The sequence below is a fragment of the Gobius niger genome, assembly GCF_951799975.1.
Source record: "Gobius niger genome assembly, chromosome: 11".
Classification (NCBI taxonomy): Eukaryota; Metazoa; Chordata; class Actinopteri; order Gobiiformes; family Gobiidae; genus Gobius; species Gobius niger.
The window spans coordinates 26,242,224-26,268,533 of NC_136862.1; the positions used below are offsets into that span (position 1 = coordinate 26,242,224).

General features: G+C 41.3%; 1 protein-coding gene across 1 annotated transcript; it reads left to right on the forward strand.

Moving 5' to 3' along the window:
* Nucleotides 1–4,043: 4,043 nt before the first annotated feature.
* On the forward strand, nt 4,044–19,900 carry LOC306970790 (solute carrier family 22 member 4-like; the record flags this gene model as incomplete). The annotated part of the gene is made up of 7 exons (XM_079566820.1): nt 4,044–4,164; nt 8,701–8,880; nt 10,770–10,873; nt 10,980–11,134; nt 18,555–18,737; nt 19,625–19,760; nt 19,834–19,900. Exons 1-7 carry the CDS (start codon nt 4,045–4,047, stop codon nt 19,898–19,900), a joined length of 945 nt encoding a protein of 314 aa, XP_079422946.1. The 5' UTR covers nt 4,044.
* Between the last annotated feature and the right edge of the window lie 6,410 nt (nt 19,901–26,310).

A 26,310-nucleotide genomic window follows, 5' to 3' on the forward strand; every position in this document is an offset into this window, starting at 1 on the left:
TTCCTTTCAGAGACTGTCAGACAACCATTACCTGAAACCATTCAAGACATGCAACACAACAAAAGGTTGGATATCTTTGATATATTAACGCACTATGACCAGCTATTTTCATTCGCTCTCTCTGTGTCTTTTTAACAGGATAAAGTTCCCCTGCTTGGGCCGACAGAAAACAAGCAGTATAGATCACGTGGAGACAAAATTGTAATTTTTATAGTTTAGTCTGCCATTTTACCCTTTGTATTCACATGTGAGTTATAAGATGCAAATGAAATCACCGTCTTGTGTCTTTTTTCTTCTGCAAATCAACCTCTCTTCCACCTCTGTAATCTCTCTGCACCGGAATAATATTAAAAACACATGAACGATTGTGCATGATACACACTTGAATAAAGGCCACGGAAATGTAGTCATTTACACTTGAAGGAACATTGTTTTTATGTAGCATTGTTGCTACTGTATAAGACAATAAATTCATTCATAAATATTGTCTCTATTTTATTTGTTTGGTCAGATCAGTGCGCGTTGAACACTCAAGTGAAGGGCCATTAAGTGACTAGATTTGTGTTTTATTTTGAAGATTAACACAGGTCTGACAGTATTCTTTGACATATTGTGATCAAATCTACCTTATTGGATTAAGGTGAGACACTACAGGCAAACGTAATTTTTATCAGTTTTTAGGTCCAAATTGGTCTCTTAACAGAAAGGACAAGGATGTTGCTGCTGGAAGGGCCTACAGAGTGCGGAAGTATGAGTAGTCAAAGCAGCCTTTAGTTTATCCATTTCGGAAGAATGAAGAGCATCGAGTGATGTAAGGATTACAAGCTATTGTTGCTTCAAGTGTCTAGAATGAAACAAAATCCTTAAAACTTGGACAAATATTAGTGTCCAGAAGGCTTTGAGTGACTTGTCTATTCCAATTTACTATAACCCAGTCGGGAAGTTTTGAAACAAATATTTGGTTCTGTTCGCAGTCATTTAATATTTCCGAGCCTTCGACATGAAGATAGCTTCCAGACATGTAATCAAGAAATCTGAATAATATCTAAGTCCCTCTGCTTCCTTTCTATGAATTTGTGGCCAGGTATTGACAGTGGGTTGCATATACATCGGCTCCCCGTCACCTTTTCGACATTTTGCCACACTATGGAACACAGATATATTTAATTGAAATTTTATGTGAAAGACACACACTAAGTGACACATAATCGTGAAATGAAATCTATACATTTAGAATATTTTTTATAAATAAAAATCTGAAAAGTGTGATGTGCAAAGTACCGGCCCCCCTTTCCTTTTAGTGCAAACAATTGCCTTCAGAAGTTGAATTGCTATTGCTCCACAATAGTCTCTTAACAGCATTTGAAGTGAGATCACATTACCGATAGACTCTATTTAGTCATTGGGTCAACATGTGATCATTCAGAAGTCATCAGGCAACTTCTGAATGCAATTGGTTTACTGTCCATTGCATGGCAACCCACTGTATCCCTTGAAGAGTTGCTGTTTGAATCTATAATCTATAATAGAAACCGCAATCTCAATGGCCGCCGCCATGGGCGCCGCCATGTTTATTTCCCATACCGACTTTGAAGCTAAGCAGGGAAGGGCCTGGTTAGGACTGGGATGGGAGACCGTTCCTCGGAAGCTAAGCAGGGAAGGGCCTGGTTAGGACTGGGATGGGAGACCGTTCCTCGGAAGCTAAGCAGGGAAGGGCCTGGTTAGGACTGGGATGGGAGACCGTTTGGGAACACCAGGAAGCCTGGCGAGAGTAGTGAGTGTGTGCGTGGTTGGTGGTGGGGGCTGATGTGCGCAGACTGGTTGCCTCGCTTATCGTCACCGATTATGGGGTGAATGAATAATGCACCAAATTGTTAAGCGACTTTGAGCGTCTGGAAAAGCGCTATATGAGACTAATGCATTATTACTCGTATTATTATTATTACATCCGCGGCCGGCCCCCACGTGACGGTCCCACCGGCCGCGGGCATTGACCACGGGTCCATATGGACCGCGGTGCTGCTGTCCGAGGACAACCCGCCGTCACAAAAACGCGAGTGCACGAGATCTGACTGCCGTGCGTGTGCGCGCATCCAAACAGGGCAGTGTGTGCGTGTGTGCGTACGTGTGTGTGTATGTGTGTGTGTGTGTGCGCGTGCGTGTGTGTGCATGTGTGCTCGTGTGCCATCGTCACTCACCCTAAACTGCAGCTGTAGACGCTCCGCACAGGTACAGTTACATCCTCCAAAACACATCTGCGTGACTTTGTTTAAGTCTCTCCTGCAGTGACCGAGGCTGTGGTTCATTATAGATCCAGTGCTGCGTAATGTCAGAGACGCAGACAAATGCGTAAGATCCAATCCTGGCCGTATTCCGTCTCCAAAGCATTGTCTCCGAAAAAAAGTACACGCAAAACATTGCCCAAAACCTGCTCAAACACGAGCCTCTAATCAAACGCGCTGCTCCGACTGATGTATCCTCCGTGTGAGTAAAAGCGAAAAATGAAACTACCACTTAACGAGCGCATGGCCTGCACTGCGTAGTTATTTTCTTTTTTTTACTTTGCTGCTGAACCATTTGTTTTCTATTTTGCTTTCGCGTATTGTGAGCCCAGATACATTTCATTCTAAAGCAGCTTTGAAAGCATTGCCAATTGTATTGTAAGGTTATAAATACTGTCTAACAACGATCATTAGGCTATTTCATTTCAAAACCAACTTATTATTTTTTAGATTGCACTTGCACCGTGATGCACCAAACCACGGGTCCTGCACTGTGAACTGAACCGTGAGAGCTGAACCCCTAATATTTATCCATACTTATTCCACTGTCTCTTTAACTCTATTCCCTGAGTTTAGCGAACATATTGCCGTTGTAGTATATAATAGTATATTCATTATTTTACACATTTGTAGTGGCCATAGTTTTTGGAATGAGTTGGGAACCACTTGTCTACAGCTGAACTGTGTGACGGGTTGGACATTTCTTTGTAATCACTCATAATCTCAGAATATCAAATGTGGAGACTAGCGAGGCCCGGCCGAAGGTTGCCTAAAACGTTTAATGTTTAACATATTCCTTGCATTCCTGTCACGATCATTATCACAGCGACATTTCATGTACAGCAACATTTTAAGGTAGTATATTTTTCCTGTGGTCCAACAGTTCTTCTGCCAATTAAAAGTTTTGAATGCCGCCCTCCATCTAATAAAATCAATAGGATTGCCCGTGAAAATAAACAGTTCAGGTGGAGGAAGCTTATTTAAAGTCACATTATCCTGAACAACATGAATGAGTCCAACACTGAGATGGTGGGCGGTGGTACTAAAGAATCAGAAGCTGGCTCATCAGAGGTGGTTTTAACATGACAGTTAAGCAATGTACGTGCCGCTGTAGCAGAGTTAATATGAGAAGCTTTAGAGGTTTTAATATAGTCACTGGACTGTGGGACACTTGTCTGTGTTGCAACAGTGGCATTAACCATTGCCCCATTGGCTACAACATAACTTGCTGTTTGTACTGATGGTACAGCCACGTGTCAAAATTCATCAAATGTACTCAAAAAACTATTGCTACTTCCCTTCAAATTGTCAAATACTTGAGTTAATTGTCCACACAGAAAGTCAACATGGTCACTCCATTTATAGCTACTATCATAGACCAAACCGAGGTGTCGATATTTATAAAAGGGGCACTATAATGTGAGGCTTAATAACACCTGGAATACTTCGACAATATTACTGCACAGATGTCCAAGTGCTCCAGGTGTTATTGCACCTCACAATATAGTAATCAAGTAAACCAGATCTAAAATGCATTAAAAATGCAAAATGACAGCTTGTACTCAGTTTTGTTGATTCAACCTGAATCAGTAAAAGTGCCTGATCAAAGGGCACAACAGTGACATCTTATAACCATGTGTGGGAGAGGGTGGAAGTGATGGAGAAGAACGCTGGAATCATGAAGGATTTTGACCAAGCAATTGCCTTCTTGGGTGAATGGGGCCGTTTTCAGAAGATTGTGTTTTTTTCTATTTGTCTGAGCATGATCTCCAATTCGTTTGGTCTGGGGATCGTCTTTGTGTATGACACTCCAAAGCACCAGTGTTTTATTCCTCCAAGCAACCTGACCCAGGAGTGGCTTCAAGCTGTCATCCCAGTCAGTGTGAGTATTCTTCTGAATATTTCTAGGATTGTGTGTGGGTCCTGCTTGTGTACAGGAACTACTGGTTTTGTTGACATGTTGCAAGAATGACACAGACGCATGCAGTTGTGAAATGTGTTTGTCTTCATGCGCACAAAGCTTATTCAAATGTGGTGTGTGCGCTTGAGATTGTGACATTTCTCTGACAGTAAACGAGTGCAGCAGCCCACTCGTTCTCTCGCTGTTTGCTTGGTGTGCCAGCTGTACGGGTGCTACCCAGCTGCAACAACATGAACATTGCACCAAAACACACCCTCTGTGCTGCAACGTGATTCTTGTTGCGAATCCCTAGCAACTGGCACAGCGCCACCAACTGTTTATAGAATGCACAATATTTGCCTTTTATAATTTATCATGAATAAAACACACGTCCTTATATAGAAATGTAGTGTAGTAGAAAATAACCACCAACCACTCACTCTCTCCATTAATTCTGGCCTATTGTACATGCTTTTAGTATACATGGTAGAACATGTACCACACCATGTATCCACACAGAATCACCCCCTCCGACCGGGGATCGAACCCCGGACCTTCTATTTGCAAAGCACAAACGCTAACCACTGTACCACTGTGACGGCGCACACAATTTATATTACAAATAATTGGATTTTTTTTTTACAGGCAACTAGGCGTTCAGGTATTTTGACTGAAGACAACCTGGATGCCGAAATATTGCGCCTGTAACTGTAGTTGAAGTAAAAGTACAAAGTTGTGGGGTCTCATTTATAAAGCTCAGTACGAACAAAAGGATTAGAAATCAAACTGAACGTGAAACATTACGCACCGCCACACGAGGTTTTTGCCTGTCGTACGCAGTCCACACTTTTCAGAAACGCTGCACAGACGCGAGGAGAGGGAAAGTCAGTTTGAGGAAATCAGGTTTTGTGCACATTTTAAACAGCTTAGCTTTCTTCTTTATTTAATCATCATCTTTTTCATCAGAAAAGCCATAGGCTTAATTCTTATATTGGTATTGTTGGTATTTTTTTTCATATTTGTATTTTTTTTTCATAATTAACGTACAAATTGACATGAAATCATTTATTTCACTCATAATCTTTGTTCTTATTCTTAATAATTTTGTTTTCTTTGTAATAATTTCTGTTTTTTGTTAATTCTCATCCATGTCAATTATACAGTATATAAACACACGTATATACAATGTAAATACACATACTTTTCTTATTCTCCTCTCCCTCTCATCCAATAATATCTCCTCTTTTTCCTTACTCTTCCTTTTCACTATCTCTCTCTCCCTTTCTGCTCCCCTTCGTGAATCATATGTCCCCGAGGTCATGCAGTGCTAATAATGTAGATTAGATTTTTCGGATGAAAATCTTTATTCATAGTGTAGGGCATTGTGTTGAGAACAAAATAACATAAGGATGATAAATGGAAATCAAATTCTCAGCCCCTGGAGGTCTGGATCCAAAATTATAGTCAAAATCAAAGTGACAAATCAGGTCACCGGTTGATCCAAATTCTGTAGAAATTCCTCCAAACGAGTCTGTCTCATCCTCAGTCGTGTGTGTGGCCTCCACGTGCCTGAATGCACTCCCTACAACACCTGGGCATGCTCCTGATGAGACCACGGATGTCCTCCTGAGGGATCTCCTCCCAGACCTGGATTAGAGCATCAGTCAGCTCCTGGACAGTCTGTGGTGCGACGTGGTGTTGATGGATGGACCGAGACATGATGTCCCAGATGTGCTCTATTGGATTTAAGTCTGGGGAACGGGCAGGCCAGTCCATAACATCAATACCTTCATCATGCAGGACCTGCTGACACACTCTTGCCACATGTGGCCTGGCATTATCAGGCATCAGAAGGAACCCAGGGCCCACAGCACCAGCATATGGTCTTACAATAGGTCTGAGGATCTCATCCCGGTCCCCAATGCCAGTCAGGGAACCTCTGGCTCGCACATGGAGGGCTGTGCGGCCCTCCAATGAAATGCCTCCCCAGCCTCCAAACCGCTCATGCTGGATGATGAGCAGCAGCAGAACGTTCTCCAGAGCGTCTCCAGACTCTGTCACGTCTGTCACATGTGCTCAGGGTGAACCTGCTCTCATCCGTGAAGAGCACAGGGCACCATTGGCCAATCTGCCAATCGCTGTGTTCCTATGGCAAATGCCAATCGGGCTGCACGGTGTTGGGCAGTAAGCACCGGCCCAACTTGTGGACGTCGGGCCCTCATACCACCCTCATGGAGTCGGTTTCTGACCGTTTGAGGACCAACATGCACATTTGTGGCCCTCTGGAGGTCATTTTGTAGGGCTCGGGCAGTGCTTCTCCTGTTTCTCCGTGCACAAATGAGCAGATAGCGGTCCTGCTGCTGGGTTGTTGACCTCGGTCGCCTCCCCCAGGTCTCCTAGTGTACTGGCCTGTCTCCTGGTATCTCCTCCATGCTCTGCGCTGGGAAACACAGCAAACCTTCTTGCCACAGCACGAATGGACGTGCCATTTTGGATGAGCATCACTCCCTGAGCAACTTCTGTGGGTTGTAGATGCCTCCTCATGATACCTCTAGTGGTGAGAACACTGGACAAATGCAAAAGTGTTTCAAAAATACGGTACAAAGGATGAAGACAGGGAAATGGTCTGTGGTCACCACCTGCAAAACCATTCCTCTTTTGGAGTGATCTTGCTAATTGCCTCTCATTTCCACCTGTTGTCTGTTTAATTTCCACAACACCAAGTGAAATTGATTCACATAAGCGTGGCTTCCTAACTGGACAGTCTGATATTCCAGAAATTTGACTGACTTGGAGTTACATTGTGTTTTTTGAGTGTGCCCTAAGTTTTTGTGAGCAGTGTAGATATAACCTCCCTGAACAGAATCCAGTTACCATCACAGTGGCAGACGTCCAAGAAAGATATATATATATTTATGAAAAATTGGACAGCACCAGGCCCTGACATGATACACGCCTACTGGCTTAAGAAACTCACGGCACTCCATGAGCGCTTGGCAGCACAAATGAACCAGCTGCTGAGGGATGGTAATCACCCTGAATGGTTAACCGAAGGGCGCACAATCCTGATCCTGAAGGATCCCTCAAAGGGTACAGTCCCATCCAACTATCGGCCAATAACCTGCCTCTCCACAACGTGGAAGCTCATTTCCGGCACCATAGCGGCTAAGATAAGCGGGCACATGGATCAATACATGAGCACAGCTCAGAAGGGAATCGGTAAAGATACCAGAGGTGCCAAACACCAGCTCCTGGTAGACAGAACAGTCACCCGAGACTGCAGAACCCGACACACTAACCTGAGCACTGCCTGGATTGATTACAAGAAAGCCTACAACTCAATGCCACATACTTGGATCACTGAATGCCTGGAGCTATGCAACATCAACAGGACTCTAAAGAGCCTTCATTGCAAACTCGATGAGGTTGTGGAAAACCACCCTTGAAGCCAATGGTAAGCCACTTGCACAAGTCTCCATCAAATGTGGCATATTCCAAGGAGACGCCCTGTCCCCACTTCTGTTCTGCATAGGTCTGAACCCCCTCAGCCAAATAATCAACAAGACTGGCTATGGATACCGACTCAGGAACGGGGCCACCATCAGTCACCTCCTCTCCATGGATGACATCAAGCTGTACGCTAAGAATGAGCGAGACATCGACTCACTGATCCAGACCACCCGGATATACAGTGCAGACATTGGGATGTCATTCGGACTAGAGAAGTGTGGTCGGATGGTGACTAAGAGAGGGAAGGTAGTCCACACAGAAGGGGTCTCACTCCCAGTAGGAACAATAGCAGACATTGAGGACAGTTACAAGTACCTCTGAATCCCACAAGCAAATGGCAACCTCGAAGAGGTGACAAGGAAAGCGGCTACGGCCAAATACCTCCAACGAGTAAGGCAGGTCCTAAGAAGCCAGCTCAGCCCTGCCAGTAATCAGATACCCTGCAGGAATAATAAGCTGGTCAAAGGATGAGATACAGACCACAGATGTTAAGACGCGAAAGCTCCTAACCATGCACGGAGGGTTCCACCCCAAATCCAGCACTCTGAGACTGTACACTAGCCACACACGCACGCACATGTAAATCGAATTTGAGGTAGCACTTCTAACTTGTGTTTTTTTTTTTGTTATACAGAATTTATGGTTATTACACGTCAATGGAATTGTCTACTGTTTTGTATTGCTTGTCTGCACCTTAAATAAAAAAAATAAAAAATAATAATTAAGCCATAGGCTAAAGGGGAGATTAAGTGGTGCTGCGCATACGGAGGGTTTCATGAATCCAATTTATTATCTCCGTACGTGAAGTTTGGGTTTTGCTCGTACGGACTCTTATAGGCAGACAGTTTTATTAATGAGACCCCTGAACAGTAACACTACTCAAGTATAGTACAGATCCTCAAAAACTCTACTCAAGTACTATACTTAAGTAAATGTATTAGTTGCTGATGGCCTCTGGTCTGAAGGCACCCTATACTTAAAAGGTGTGTGCATGTCTCTTGTTCTAAGGTGGTGAACAGTGTGGAGGAGCGCAGCCGCTGCAGCAGGTACAGGCTGGATGTGGTCATGAATCTGTCGGCTCAAGGTTCTGCTCCTGATGACATGAACCTCACCGAGCTGCAGCAGGAGCCCTGTGTGGACGGATGGAGCTACAGCAAAGACATCTACCAGTCCACTATAGTCACTGAGGTATTGCTCGAGATGCAAATGTCTGAGCCAAAAGAGCATTGACGCCTGTACAACAGGCTCTCCTCTGACAAGGCAAATTTCTGTCTGCATTCTGACATCCACACAAGAGTTAATATCAGAAACAAATTCATTAATCATGTGTAAATTCCACTGACACTCCTGCACACATATATTCATGTATTCATTTGTTCCATCATTCATTTATTCTGATACAGTGCCTCTCGAAAGTATTCATACACCTTGAACTTTTGCATATTTTGTCATGTTTACAACCCTAAACATAAACATTTTATTTGGATTTTTTACTGAACGTTCACACACAAGTAACAGACAACTGTGAAGTGAAAGCAAAATGATACATGATTCTGTTATTTTTCAAAAAATAGAAAACCGAAAAGTGGGGCGTGCATAAGTATTCATACAGCGTGAATGAATACTTTGTGGAACCCCTTTTGCTGCAATAACAGCAGCAAGTCTTTTGGGTCTGACTCTACAAGATTTGCACATGTAGAGACTGACATTTTAGCCCATTCCTCTTTACAAAACAACTCAAGCTCTGTCAGATTAGAAGGAGAATGTTTGTGAACAGCAGTTTTCAGATTATTCCACAGATTTTCAATAGAATTTAGGTCAGGACTTTGACTGGGCCATTCTAACACATTAATATGTTTTTATTGAACCATTCCATTGTAGATTTAGCTTTGTGTTTAGGGTCATTGTCCTGCTGGAAGGTGAATCTCCGCCCCAGCCTCAGTTCTATTGCTGACTCAAATGTCTCTGTATTTGGCTCCATCCATGTTCCCAACTATTCTTACAATCTTCCCAGTCCCCGCTGAGGAAAAGCAGCCCCACAGCATGATGCTCCCCCCGTATATTTGACACTGGGGATGGTGCACTCAGGACCATGAGCAGTGTTAGGTTTGCTCCATACATAACGTTTTGTATTTGGGCCAAAAAGTTCAATTTTTGTCTCATCTGACCAAAGCTCCTTCTTCCACATGAAGCTGTGTCCTCCATATGACTTCTAGCAAACTTCAAACGGGATTTCTTATGGCCTCCTATCAATAATGGCTTTCTTCTTCCACTCGTCCATGAAGGCCAGATTTGTGTAGATACGACTTATAGTTGTCCCATGTACAGATTCCCCCAGCTCAGCGGCAGGACTTCACAGCTCCTCCAGAGTTATCTTGGGGCACTTGGTTGTATTTCTTACCAGTGTCCTCCTTGTTTGATCTAATATTTTAGATGGGCGACCGTGTCTTGGTAAGTTGGCAGTGGTGCTACACTCTTTCCATTTCTGAATGATGGATTGAACAGTTGCTCCGGGAGATGTTTAAATCTTGGGAAATCTTTTTATAACTTAACACTCCTTTAAACTTCTCCACAGCTTTATCCCTGACCTCTCTGGTGCTCCTTGGCCTTCATGATGTTGTTTAGTGACCAATACACTCCAACCACAGCTCTGAGGGCCTAAAAGAACAGCTGTAATTATACTGAGAGTAGATTACACACAGGTGGCCTCTATTTAACCGTTAAGCCAACGTGTGAACATTCTGGAGTCATGAGGAATGTTATAAAAGCAATTTAATGCACTCAGAAAATGCTGTATGAATACTTATGCACGCCCCACTTTTCACTTTTCTATTTTTTGAAAAATAACGGAATCATGTATCATTTTGCTTTCACTTCACAGTTGTCTGTTACTTGTGTGTGAACGTTCAGTAAAAAAATCTAAATAAAATATTTATGTTTAGCGTTGTAAACATGACAAAATGTGCAAAAGTTCAAGATTTATGAATACTTTCGAGAGGCACTGTATATGCATATTAATACAAACAGGCAGTATTCTTAAAGCCCATATGATTTCTGTTGTACAAATTTGTTTTCAGTTTGACCTTGTGTGCAACGACCAGTGGAAACAGCCGTTCACAAGCACAATTTATTTTATTGGAGTTTTTGTTGGCAGCTTCATTTTTGGACAAGTATCTGACAGGTAAGAATAATGTTCATGATCTCAAACATACGAATGGACACTTCAGCTTGGACTTGAAATACCAACAGCTCATATAACAGTGTATTTTACTTCCTCCATTCTGTAGATTTGGCAGAAAGCCTGTGCTTTTCACAACCATGGCTCTACAGGCATTGTTTATGTTTTTTCAAGCCTTTTCAACTTCGTGGGCCATGTTCGCGGTCCTGATGTTATTTACTGGTGCTGGAAATATGGCCAATTTTGGGGCTGCTTTTGTCGCAGGTATGAACCAAATCATTGCATCCAATTCTGAAATAATTTTCATTCATACTAAAACTTTTTTCTCAATATAAGGATCTGAGATTTTCACTGGGAATGTTCGGCTGTTGTTCTTCACGCTGGGCATGGGTATAACTTATTCAACGGGATACCTGCTGATGCCGCTTTTGGCTTTTTTCATACGTGACTGGAAATCTTTTCAAATGGCAATTTCGCTGCCAATCCTGCTTTACCTCCCATTCTGGTGGTGAGTCTCACGTCAGCAATCAATGATGTAATTAATGGCGTAGATATTGGAAAGTTCCATAGAATTCTGATTCACTGATTTCTCATTGGAAAAACATGGTGGCATGGCATCAGTTTGAAAATGTTTGCCTCGGTCTATGGCACTTCCTGTCAGTGTCCAATAAGAAAGTGAAACAATAAACATCACAAAAAGAGTCAAACTATCGATAGCTGGGTAAACATTGTAGTAATAGCTTATGTGTATATGTGTTATAATGCATAAGCGATTCTGAAATGCAACATGCCATGGAATTAGGCCACTTTCTTTTAGCTTGTTGATTGAAACAGTGACAAGTGAGCAGCAAGGCCGGCCCGAGCCAATTTGGCGCCCTAGGCAAGATTGAACTTTTGCCCCCCCTCCACCCACCACAAAAAATATAATCATATTAATCTATTAATTTCCATTCATATTGTGTTTCTGTAGCGCACAGCCTTTTTCTAAATTGTCTCAAAACAAATACCATTCTATAGATTTTTTTGGCTCTGTTTTTCATTCCCCTATTCATTGTACACACTTTGGATATGGAAAAGACTTGTTTTATTTATTTTTATTATAATTTTATATTGTTGTATGATAATCTAATAATCTAATTAAAACAAAAATGACAACATGTGCAATCATGAAACGTGCTCACAACAGATATATTGGAGGAGGAACCTTCACCTTCCCCGAAGGTGTAGAAGCTTGGACTTTGAAAGCTTGAAATTTTTAGTTTCCACCACAAAAGACCGCAAGTTAAAGACCACAGGTATGTTTCACTGTGGATAATGACTTCACAGAATCTTCACCAGGTCTTTAGCATTTTTGTTCTTGGTGTTTGATATTCACATTTCAAACCACAGCTCGTTAACCTCTGGGACACAGAAACCGCCTTCTCTCTGATCTGTATGATGACTGGACATTTCCATCATTGTTTGAACCAATGAACCTGCACCTTCAGGTGTCTTAAAATTGCACCAAAGGATGATTCCGACTCAGTGTATGTAAACTTCTTACTGTAAATTTAATAGCTGTAAATGTCCACAACCAAATGAAACGTGTTTCAACTAGTGTTTTTTTATCATACCACTGAGAACCTGCAGGTTAGAACTAAAAGGCCCAATACGTAACACTTTCGGATTATAAAATCCAAAATGTTTCCAGCAATACAAAGCATGACATAATGGGTAATCAAAGAATGGATTTGCATAAGGACCTGATAAATAACCTATTTGAATCTCCTATTTGTCCACATCTCCATGGAGACAAGCAGGAGACGTCCCTGATCCCAGTTAAGTTACAGGCAGGTCTGAGGAGGCGTGAGCCGCTCAAAGCAAACACACATTTGTTTTTATTAGGTATTTTTGAATGATAGGAACATCTGGGAATACATGGGACTGCTCTCTATGAGACACAATGAGGAGATAGTTTAAATCAGTGAGTGATCGTCCAGACAGTGATTTGACTAAGACACGGGGCCATGCGGGGCCCTTTGGAACTTGCCCAGTCTGCATATAGGAAACACAGGGTCTGCAAATGAGCTCAAAAACATAAATGAAAAATAACGTAACGTGCTCCGTTGTAATTTATTGTTAAATGGTGCAGGGTGATCCCAGAGTCTCCCCGCTGGCTGCTGTCTCAGGGCAGAGTGGACGAGGCTGAGGCCATTGTGAGAAAAGTTGCTGATATGAACAAAGTCGACGTTCCACCAGTTGTGTTTGAAGAAGAAATGGTAAAACAATATTTCAAAATATAACCACGTAATGCTCTTCAAATTCCTCCTAAATTCTTTCTCAATTCTTTATCTTGTCACAAAACAGTTTGATCTGCAGACCTGATTGATTCTTGTAACATGTGGATTTTTTCTTCTTCACTGCCAGACATATTCAAACATCTAGTGCTTAGTGACTTGTACCATTTACATCCTTTGCAGACCCAAGGCCCAAAACCCGAAAAGGAGAAACGCTACACTGTGTTGGATTTGTTCAAAACCAGCAACATCAGAACTACAACAATGATTCTATGTTTCATTCAGTGATTATTGCACATTATAACCGTGTGAATAATTGGAATTTACATTAGACTTGTGTTGAGACTGTTTTTTTTCCCATACAGGTTTAGCTTGTCAGTTGGTTATTTCGGGGTGACCTTGAACACATCCAAACTCACCCCTGACCCCTATCTGGGCAGTTGTATCTCTGCAATGGTGGAGTTCCCGGCCTATTTAATCACTTGGCTCTCGATAAAGCGCAGTCCCCGGACGGTCTTCATATCCAGCGCTATGGTCCTGGGAGGAGTGTGTCTGCTGCTACTGCCTGCCATCCCTCCATGTAAGTCCTTTTCCTTTCGTCTGTAAATTGTCGATCATTTTTGAAATATGGTCCCAGAGTGGAAAGATTAAAAAAAAAAAAAAATCCTTTTTTGAGACCCATTATTACCACCTATTATTATTACATCTTCTTGAGGTGTGTAATGCTTCCGGCATTATAATGGCTTTAACTGTAAAATTTAGATGCCTGCGGCTGCTCTAACACTCACTGATGGACCCTGGCGTTAGTAGTGCAGTCTTCAGCCCTGTCTGCAGACCTGTCTATCTATAGCCTGTCTGTACATGGGGAGGGGGGATCTCTCCTCCTCTTTTTGTCCCATGTTTTTTTTTTTTGTGTATTCTTGCCATGTCGGAGGGTCTGAGGATGGGTCATCCTTCCATTTGCGCTATAACAGCAGGGGGTGGTATAACAGGGAAGTAACTTTATTAACTGTTGCTGCAAGAAATCCAGAAATGAATACCATAAGAACTTAGGCCCACAAGTTTGTTTGACAAAAGCCCTATAGATGGTTTTCCGTTTCTCGATCCACAGCAGCAGCCGCCATGTTGTGTGGCATTCGACAAAGTTTATGCACGACTCGCATGCACATTTAATGAGTAATTGTGCCTATTACAGGTGTTCTGTAGTCGCTAATGTGTTTTATTTAACTCACAATGAGCCATGTGATGGATAGGCTAACAGAATTATCGTGATGTACACATGCACGGTAATATTAACAGTAAAGGACGTAGGCCCTAGCGTGCACTTAAACTTGTCCATCGAACCAAACAAACAGCTGTCCTGTGAGCGGAAAAACCATAAGAAAAGGCTGTGTTTATAACGTGTATCAGTGCCAATCTGTGCTGCGTCTACCTCCTGATGAACAAAGAGAGTAGCAGCAGCCGACTCGCGCTCTTCCTCGGCCGCCTGTTCTCGGCTCCCGGGCCTTCTCCTCACACTCTCCCCGGCCGCCTCTCGCTCTCACCGGGTCTCACTTTATGGGGACGGCCTGTGTTTCCTCCGTGATTTGTCCGAGTCTCATTTCTCCGCTAGCTGCTAACTGTACCTGGTTTGCTTTTGGCAGCTGCATGAAATAATACAAGTCTACTATGAGCTCATCGTAGACTTGCTTTATTTCATGCTACCAGCTAGCCCCGTTGTCAAATCTGTTTGATGCCACCTTTTCTCATTTATCTGTCTGATAAAAGCTGACAGAGCCTGACGAAACCAGGGTACATCACCCAAGACATGAGACTCAGACACAGACACAGGGCGGAATGAGCACAGGCTGCCCCGTAAAGTCAGACTCGACACCTAGGACAAGCGGAAGGCGGCCATAGTTTAAATCTCTCGTACGAAAGTTTTTATGTTTCTGTTACTTAGTGATGAATTACTTTTGGGATATTGAGATGTTTTCTCTTCGTCGTGTCGGGATCAGCCCCACACAACACAGGTTTGAGCACTATTTCTTCACCATACTATCAATGATCCGCAACACAAACAATTAGATCCCTGACACACAAGATGTGACGTCAATGGAAAACTATCTATTCGCACGGGCTTAGAATTACCTGGGGACGTCGGTATAACTGAAATTACCCCAGGACGTCAGCTATTTTTTTTTTTCACGGGATCAGCAATGTCAGGAATTCACAAGTTTTTCTGGACTTTTGCCTGTAAATGAACGATCGATAATGTCAACAAACCTTTTACTCAACTCTCTGGTTTGTTTATGCAAACTTTGCGACAGCAGCGTCACGTCCGTGCGATATTGCTCTGACATAAACAGCAGTTTCCTTTCTCCTTTAACTCATTGACTGCCAGCCATTTTCAAGAGAGCTTCCCACTGCCAGACGTTTTGCAGGATTTTGACTGTTTTTTCAAGACCCAGAGAAAATTTAAGTCTAAGTCTATGTCAACACCAAACCCACCAAAAGAAAGATTAGACTCTCTTCCTTCATCTTGGTGAAATCACCCAAAATACCTGTTTCTGACCAAAAAACAACACTGAGAAAACAAGATTTTTGTAATCTAGCAGAACAGTGACTTTGACGCTAATATTTTTTGCTTTAGTGACACCTCAAACATCTGAACGTTGGTTTCCTTCTATAAAACAGAAGCACACTTTCTCAGGTGCTTCTCTCACACAAGAGAAGCAACAACAAAAACCTGCCTCTGAGATGAAAGGCACCGCCGGACGCCATGTCTGGATGCGGGCTCGAGGTTAGCATTTTTAGCATGCTAGTCAGGAGCTTTTTTTTGTTAGGTCTGCCTTCTTGGTCCCCGTTTTCCACCATTACCACCAACATCACTGCTCACAAAAACCTGTTCAAGTGTAACTTGCCTGTGTTTGTCCTTATGTTTGGTCATTCTCTCTGGATCTTCTCGTCCTCTCGTTGCCATATAGTCCTTCCCTCGTCTGAGATCACGTCAGATCAAAACAAGTAGCCGTGCTTATATTAGATTGCTGACCTGTGACCTACCCTGTGATCTCACAACTAAGGCTGTATCCGAATGTCCACCCTCGTCCCTAACCCCTCATTCTCTACATAGGCCCGCACTATATAGTCGACTATATAGTCACTGATTCTGTTGGCGATTCGGACACAAGCCAATACTTTCTCTGCACTGCGTGATGTCACGTGCGCTGCGGCTGCAGATTTTTTTAATTTTATTTGTTTTTATCTGAATTTATTTATTGTTACAAACGTTTATTTTATGAAACAGAACGACTGTTTTGGCACTTTTACTATCATCACAAAAAAAGGAAAACCAAAAATATCACCCCAGCGTTAGCTCGGAGACGTGCCGAAAGTAGGTCAGAGGCAGGTGTCCGAAGCGCCAGCAGATTGAGTGACTACATCTGCTAAAAGTTCGCTAAACTCCGGTAATAAAGTATTTCTGTGATAAAGACCAACCAGACTCATGAGACAGTGGAATATATATGGATAAATATATTAATATATAAATATATATATATATATAAATATATAATGGATTTTACGTGAATGGCTTGGATTATTCGAGAGCAAGCTGTCGGTCATTTAAGGGGAGACACTACAGGCAAAACTCAATTATTTCAGTTTTCAGGTTTTGGGCCAAATTGGTCTCTGAACATACAAGCTTTCACCCGGAAGCAGAAAATATACTTAATCTTCACAATAACATGTTTAAATATTGCGCTGATTCAATGTTCCCCCATAGACTTATATGGGACAATGCAATTTCAAGACCCTTTTTCTCAAAACACATTTTTCTGTCATTGTGGCGACACTATGTCCACGTCAGTCGGACCTAAAGACTTCACATTTTTTATTATCTAATCCCTAGCCCCATTTATTGAGTTTTGAATGTCAAAAAATAAGGCGAAAATTAAATTTTTACAAAATTTTCCACTAAAAAACAGATTAATTTAAAACTAAACAAGAAATCCAAAAACCCCTCTGAAAAAGTCTTGGTAACTCATTCATCAATAAAATGAAACCATAAATTTGAATGTAGCTCTGTCCATTATTCAGATTATGTCGCCAAAAAGATGGGAAATTTGGGGCATTTTTAGGCATAAAACACCTTGTTCTTATATGAAAAGATAAAATGACAGAAAACTGTATTTTTTTCCTCACATTTATGCCTGTGATCTACAGCAAAAGTTTAAAATTGATATCTGTAAATATACATTTTTTCCCTATTCACCTGCAGTGTCTCGCCTTAACAGCTCAGGCTAAAGGTAAGCAGCTAATGTTAGCATCTTTTCACCGTAACCGTTTATATTTAGGTTGTTTATTCAAGAGAAATACGAGAAAAACTGTTGTTTAGTTCAAAGACCTGTCGCTGTCAGGCTCTTCTCCGACTCTCGCAATGCATTGTTGTCTATATTGACCAGTTTAGTGACCATCGATGCTCACTACTTTTCGAGATGCATTGTGGGAAATTTCGAGTGGACTACTTTTTTCTCTCTGGACATTCGGAGACCCCTACAAAATGGTGTATCCACTATATAGTGCACTATATAGGGAATAGTGTGGACATTCAGATACAGCCTAAGATTTTCACACCAGACATGCTCAAGGCTTTGCTGCAGCTGTTCTCACTGAAAAACCTAATTGACGTTTAAAGACGTCATTGGCAGTCAACGAGTCAATGTGCTCTGAAACAGCCTCCTCCGTTTGAACTTAAACCAAATGCATCCAAACTTTCCTCCATTTTGGTCTGCCTAACGTTACTATGGTAACAGGGCTGTACTTCTGGTTCACCTCTGTAACGTCTTCGTTTTTCTCTTTCTACATTTTTAAATGTATAAAAAAAAACGGAGTAATGGTTTGACAAAAATAAGAGCTTAGACGAATTGATGCATACCTGTCTGGTCTTTGTGTGTGCGCTCAGTCACACACAAAGACCAAAGATGTTGTTAGTATTTGGCCTCTCCCAGCATATTCCTATTGCTCCAAACAAGGTGAAGCTAGGAGCAACCAAGTTTCTAACCATATTTATACTTTATTACGCTGGTTAAAAACTTTCCAAACTCCAACATGTCAATTTGCGTGGGACTAGAATCATCTGGGGACCTCAGAGTTTGCAGAATTACCTGGGGAATTTTTATCTTCTAAATTACTGATGTGGAAGATTTTTACCTGAGCACACATAGGGAGCCAGGTTACAGTAGGAACAACAGGACATAAACTCATAGAGCAGTTTCATATTCACTGCCGGTTTATCTTTGTAATTCCACAAAGTGTACACCACATGTACTATCTACTGTGCTTTCTGGGGGAGCGTCACAGTGCTGCACATCGGCCTGTATTACAGTCTATACAGACTCATGATTGTAACTTATGCCTTTTTGACTCAGCACTACGATGGTTGTCCATCACATTGGAGATGATTGGTAAATTCTGCATCGTGGGCACTACGAATTTCCTGTTTGCCTACACTGCCGAGGTCTTCCCAACGGTGCTCAGGAATACGGCCTCAGGAGTCTGCTCCACATGGGCCCGAATAGGAAGCTGCATAGCTCCATTCATTATACAACTGAGTGAGTAAATATGACTGTTAACTGAAAGCGACTGAGATGATTTTACTCATGCAAAGTTGTCTCTCTCGTAGAACTCTGAAGTCTTTACAATGGTTTTCTGTCTCACATTAAAAGTCTAGTATGTGGATTACCCCAAGGTAGTGGTTTGGGACCTCTTCTCTTTTCTGCTTACCTGCTGATTCATGGGACAAAAGTAATGATGTTTTATCTCGTGAACTGGACCTGGTGTATGAGTGGGTTAAAGGTAGTAAGTTAGGCCTGAATAATATATATTTTATAGGTGTGATAATCAGGTCAAAACAAAAGCTGACCCGTGGACCTAAATTAAATTTAAACGTTGCTGGGGAAAGTATAGACCAAGTAGACAAAGCCAAACTGCTGCTGTTAATAAGATGAGACATGCCATTGCTGTGTCAAGAAAAGATGATGATGATGTAAAACACTTAAGAAATAATGACCAAGTCTTAAACTTGCCACTCTTCATATTGTTCTGAAGTGTGGTCCTCTGCTGCTCACAAAGATCTTGCAAAATTACAAGTGTTTCAAAACAAAGCTGCAAGACTTGTTCTTGGTCACTCAAAAAAAAAACTAGTAGAGAACACAAGTATTCTACTCTGTCATGGATCTAAATTAAAGGATACATTGTGCATTGGTATTCGACTAAAAGTGTTTTGAATGTAATGTATTATGATTTTTTTTTTTAAATACTGCATATATGCATATATTTTGTATAAATATGTTCAAGCTGTTTTGGAATGGACCCAGGAAGACTAGCTGACTGCTTATTGCTCTCAGCTAATGGGATCTATATAAATACAAACAAATGTGTGCAGCCAGGAGGAGCAGAGGCGGCCATTTTGTATAATTTGCTTATGCTTATCTCTCAGGTTTGTACTTTTCATTCCTACCTCCCATTGTAATGGGGACACTGGCCGTTGGATCGGCTATTGGGGCCTTGTTTCTTCCAGAGACTGTCAGACAACCATTACCTGAAACCATTCAAGACATGCAACACAACAAAAGGTTGGATAGCTTTGATATATTAACGCACTATGACCAGCTATTTTCAATCGCTCTCTCTGTGTCTTTTTAACAGGATAAAGTTCCCCTGCTTGGGCCGACAGAAAACAAGCAGTATAGATCACGTGGAGACAAAATTGTAATTTTTATAGTTTAGTCTGCCATTTTACCCTTTGTATTCACATGTGAGGTATAAGATGCAAATTAAATCACCGTCTTGTGTCTTTTTTCTTCTGCAAATCAACCTCTCTTCCACCTCTGTAATCTCTCTGCACCGGAATAATATTAAACACACATGAACGATTGTGCATGATACACACTTCAATAAAGGCCACGGAAATAGTAGTCATGTAGTAGTCATGTAGTCATTTACACTTGAAGGAACATTGTTTTTATGTAGCATTGTTGCTACTGTACAGACAATAAATTCATTCATAAATATTGTCTCTATTTTATTTGTTTGGTCAGATCAGTGTGCGTTGAACACTCAAGTTGAAGGGCCATTAAGTGACTAGATTTGTGTTCTTCTTCCTGTTTCAGTTCAAAAATTAGCTTTCCTCAAAGCCAATTCTGCCGCAGCTTCTGTTCTCTTAGCGGTTATTGAAATTTGATCAGAGTCGAAGGGAACGGCCAAACCGTAGACAGTGTGTATATTCTCGTGAGAGGAGTTCATGCATTCTACATCTTTCTTTATCTTCTTCAAAATCTTTCTTATTATCAACAGCTTGTTCATGAGCAATGCTGATAAGCTCTGAAGTTAAAGACTGCGCGTGTCCTTGTTTGTACTGATGGTACAGCCACGTGTCAAAATTCATCAAATGTACTCAAAAAACTATTGCTACTTCCCTTCAAATTGTCAATTACTTGAGTTAATTTTCCACACAGAAAGTCAACATGGTCACTCCATTTATAGCTACTATCATAGACCAAACCGAGGTGTCGATATGTCTAAAAGGGGCACTATAATGTGAGGCTTAATAACACCTGGAATACTTCGACAATATTACTGCACAGATGTCCAAGTGCTCCAGGTGTTATTGCACCTCCCAATATAGTAATCCAGTAAACCAGATCTAAAATGCATTAAAAATGCAAAATGACAGCTTGTACTCAGTTTTGTTGATTCAACCTGAATCAGTAAAAGTGCCTGATCAAAGGGCACAACAGTGACATCTTATAACCATGTGTGGGAGAGGGTGGAAGTGATGGAGAAGAACGCTGGAATCATGAAGGATTTTGACCAAGCAATTGCCTTCTTGGGTGAATGGGGCCGTTTTCAGAAGATTGTGTTTTTTTCTATTTGTCTGAGCATGATCTCCAATTCGTTTGGTCTGGGGATCGTCTTTGTGTATGACACTCCAAAGCACCAGTGTTTTATTCCTCCAAGCAACCTGACCCAGGAGTGGCTTCAAGCGGTCATCCCAGTCAGTGTGAGTATTCTTCTGAATATTTCTAGGATTGTGTGTGTGGGTCCTGCTTGTGTACAGGAACTACTGGTTTTTGTTGACATGTTGCAAGAATGACACAGTTGTGAAATGTGTTTGTCTTCATGCGCACAAGCTCAAGCTTATTCAAATGTGGTGTGTGCGCTTGAGATTATGACATTTCTCTGACAGTAAACGAGTGCAGCAGCCCACTCGTTCTCTCGCTGTTTGCTTGGTGTGCCAGCTATACGGGTGCTACCCAGCTTCAACAACATGAACATTGCACCAAACCACACAAGGTTTTTGCCTGTCGTACGCAGTCCACACTTTTCAGAAACACTGCACAGACGCGAGGAGAGGGAAAGTCAGTTTGAGGAAATCAGGTTTTGTGCACATTTTAAACAGCTTAGCTCTTTATTTAATCATCATCTTTTTCATCAGAAATGATTGGTCATAAAAATATAAGAATCAAGCCATAGGCTTGATTCTTATATTGGTATTGTTAGTATTTTTTTTCATAATTAACGTAAGAATTGACATGAAATTTATTTATTTCACTCATAATATGTGTTCTTATTCTTAATAATTTTGTTTTCTTTTGTGTTCATTCTCAGCCATGTCAATTATACAGTATATAAACACACGCATATACAATTTAAATACACATACTTTTCTTATTCTCCCCTCCCTCTCATCCAATAATATCTCCTCTTGTTCCTTTCTCTTCCTCTTCACTATCTCTCTCTCCCTTTCTGCTCCCCTTTATTTTTAATTTTCGTGAATTATATGTCCCCGAGGTTATGCAGTGCTTATAATGTATTTTTTGGGGGGGAGGAAGGGACATATATATATATATATATATATATATATATATATATATAGATAGATATATAGATATATATATAGATATATATAGATATATATATATATATATATGGTGGACACACAAAAACACTGCTTGATCAAGTGAGCAGACTCATCAGGTCAGAGGGTTGCAGCGGTTTCTGCTCTGCTGCTGCCTCACCCCCACGGACAGGCAGCAGCAGAGTTTATGCCCCATGGTCTTACCCCACCTCAAAATTAAAGAATGCAAAAAATAATAATAATAAAAATAAAATGAGCGATAAATGAGGTGGATATTAGCCAGGTAAAAACACTACTCGATCAAGTGAGCAGACCCTCTCCTCATCTGGTCAGTGGGTTGCTCTGAGGTGATGGAGTAGTCCTTGCTCTGCGAGCTGCCTCCCCAGGGTCGGGCAGCAGCAGAGTTTAAGCCCCTGGTCTTACATCCACTTCAAAAGGGTATTGAACTTATATAAGTAAAAAACGATTAATAAATAAATAAAATAAAATTATATGTATAACATTATATGTATAATTGGAAAGAAATTCTTCTATTATTCTTTATTCTAGTTGTATGACTATTACTATTACTATTATTATTATTAGTATTTCTCTGCTCCTTTCTATGTTGCCAAACTCGCCCTCTCTTGTGTTTCCTCTATAAACATATCCAAGTCGCATTTCATACACGCACGCACACACACACACACACACACACACACACACACACACACACACACACACACACACACACACACACACACACACACACACACACACACACACACACACACACACACACACACACACACACACATGTAAATCGAATTTGAGGTAGCACTTCTAACTTGTGTTTTTTTTTTTTTTTGTTATACAGAATTTATGGTTATTACACGTCGATGGAATTGTCTACTGTTTTGTATTGTTTGTCTGCACCTTAAATAAAAGAAAAAAAAAAGAATTAAGCCATAGGCTAAAGGGGAGATTAAGTGGTGCTGCTGTACGGAGGGTTTCATAAATCCTATTTTTTTTCTCCGTACGTGAAGTTTGGGTTTTGCTTGAACGGACAGTTTTATAAATGAGACCCCTGAACTGAAACACTACTCAAGTACTATACTTAAGTAAAGGTATTAGTTACTGATGGCCTCTGGCTTGAAGGACCCCTATACTTAAAAGGTGCATGTCTCTTAATATAAATGAAGATCTTCTTCTTCTTGTTCTAAGGTGGTGAACAGTGTGGAGGAGCGCAGTCGCTGCAGCAGGTACAGGCTGGATGTGGTCATGAATCTGTCGGCTCAAGGTTCTGCTCCTGATGACATGAACCTCACTGAGCTGCAGCAGGAGCCCTGTGTGGACGGATGGAGCTACAGCAAAGACATCTACCAGTCCACTATAGTCACTGAGGTATTGCTCGAGATGCAAATGTCTGAGCCAAAAGAGCATCGACGCCTGTACAACAGGCTCTCCTCTGACAAGGCAAATTTCCGTCTGCATTCTGACATCCACACAATAGTTAATATCAGAAACAAATTCATTAATCATGTGTAAATTCCACTGACACTCCTGCACACACATATTCATGTGTTCATTTGTTCCATCATTCATTTATTCTGATATATGCATATTAGTACACACAGGCAGTATCTTAAAGCCCATATGATTTCTGTTGTACAAATTTATTTTCAGTTTGACCTTGTGTGCAACGACCAGTGGAAACGGCCGTTCACAAGCACAATTTATTTTATTGGATGTTTTGTTGGCAGCTTCATTTTTGGACAAGTATCTGACAGGTAAGAATAATGTTCACGATCTCAAACATACGAATGGACACTTCAGCTTGGACTTGAAATACCAACAGCTCATATAACAGTGTATTTTACTTCCTCCATTCTGTAGATTTGGCAGAAAGCCTGTGCTTTTCACAACCATGGCTCTACAGGCGTTGTTTATGTTTTTTCAAGCCTTTTCAACTTCGTGGGCCATGTTCGCGGTCCTGATGCTATTTGCTGGTGCAGGAAATACGGCCAATTTTGGGGCTGCTTTTGTCGCAGGTATGAACCAAATCATTGCATCCACTTCTGAAATAATTTTCATTCATACTAAAACCGTTTTCTCAATATAAGGAGCTGAGATTTTGACTGGGAATGTTCGGCTGTTGTTCTTCACACTGGGCATAGGTTTAAGTTATTCAACGGGATACCTGCTGATGCCGCTTTTGGCTTTTTTCATACGTGACTGGAAATCTTTTCAAATGGCAATTTCGCTGCCAATCCTGCTTTTCCTCCCATTCTGGTGGTGAGTCTCACGTCAGCAATCAATGATGTAATGAATGGCGTAGATATTGGAAAGTTCCATAGAATTCTGATTCACTGATTTCTCATTGGAAAAACATGGTGGCACGGCATCAGTTTGAAAATTTTAACCTTGGTCTATGGCACTTCCTGTCAGTGTCCAATAAGAAAGTGAAACAATAAACATCACAAAAAAAGTGTCAAACTATCGATAGCTGGGTAAACATTCTAGTAATAAAAGTATAATTGGGTTAACAATGTTTTAGCGAAAATTGTGTGTGTTGTGTGTGAAACAGTGACAAGTGAGCAGCCGGCCCTAGCCAATTAACCGCCCTAGGCAAGATTGAAAAAAAAATTAAAAAAAATCATAATATTAATTTCCAGCCCCAAGCCCTTCTTCAGCCCTTCTTTTTGGTGTCTCTACTTGGTGAGCTATATTAAAAAGCTGGGAGCTTACAGTTTTGCGGCTCCTTCATTGTTTTCTTCACTGTTGCTATTTTTGATCCAGCACACTGACTTAATGGATGTGCGTGCCTCTACCCACAAACTCTCTGTCTTCACCTTCAAAATTTATTTCGGGGGATCCCCCAGCTTCACTTTGCCACTGCTCAAACCTGGAAACGGCCATGAACCGTACACTTTGGCTACACAGGCGGAATTATGAGAAAACAGAACAAAAAATGTCACATGCACATGTCGGGCACATGCACAGCCTTTTTCTGAATGGTCTGGACCCAAATAGCATTCAATTGCTTATTTTTTTATTTTCTTGCTGTGTTTTTCTATCCCAATCCTTTGGACACATTTTGGATATGGAAAAGACTAGTTTTATTTATTTTATTATGACAATCATTGTTTTATTATATTATGATGATATATTCATTAAAAAAAATATCACAACATGTGCAATCATGAAATGTGCTCACAACAGATATATTGGAGGAGGAACCTGTACTTCTGAAGTAAATTTACAAATTTTCACAGCGATGTTGCCCGGCTCCCGGAGGCAAAACAGTTTGAAGTTTGAAAGCTTGAAATTTCTCGTTTCCAACACTTTTTTCCAAAGTTATGTTCAAAAATTGGCGATGTGACACCTAGACCTGAGTGTCATCTGTATAGTTGTGGAAGGACCCATTATTGCTGTTTATTACTAAACCAATGGAAACATGTACACGTTGAATAAGAAGGGTCCTAAGATTGACCCCTGGGGGACAGGGGTCAATCTTGAACAGCTTCAAAGGCCTAAACTAAATGTCCACCCTCTGACCCACAGTTTGAGAACCACGTCAAAACCAACTAAAACATGCAACTGGCTAGTGTTTTTTATCATATCACTGAGAGCCTTGTGGCAATTATTTAGCAGGTTAGAACTTAAAGGTTAACCTGCAGGTTACACTTTTTGGATTACACTGTTTCCAGCAGTACAAAACGTGCCGTAATGGGTAATCAAAGATTGAATTTGGATAAGGACCTGATATATAACCTATTTGAATCTCCTATTTGTCCACATCTCCATGGAGACAAGCGGGAGACGTCCCTGATCCCAGTTAAGTTACAGTCAGGTCTGAGGAGGTGTGAGCCGCTCAAAGCAAACACACATTTGTTTTTATTAGGTATTTTTGAATGATAGGAACATCTGGGAATACATGGGACTGCTCTCTATGAGACACAATGAGGAGATAGTTTAAATCAGTGAGTGATCGTCCAGACAGTGATTTGACTAAGACACGGGGCCATGCGGGGCCCTTTGGAACTTGCCCAGTCTGAATATAGGAAACACAGGGTCTGCAAATGAGCTTTAAAACATAAATGAAAAACAACGTAACGTGCTCCGTTGTAATTTATTGTTGAATGGTGCAGGGTGATCCCAGAGTCTCCCCGCTGGCTGCTGTCTCAGGGCAGAGTGGACGAGGCTGAGGCCATTGTGAGAAAAGCTGCTGATATGAACAAAGTCGACGTTCCACCAGTTGTGTTTGAAGAAGAAATGGTAAAACA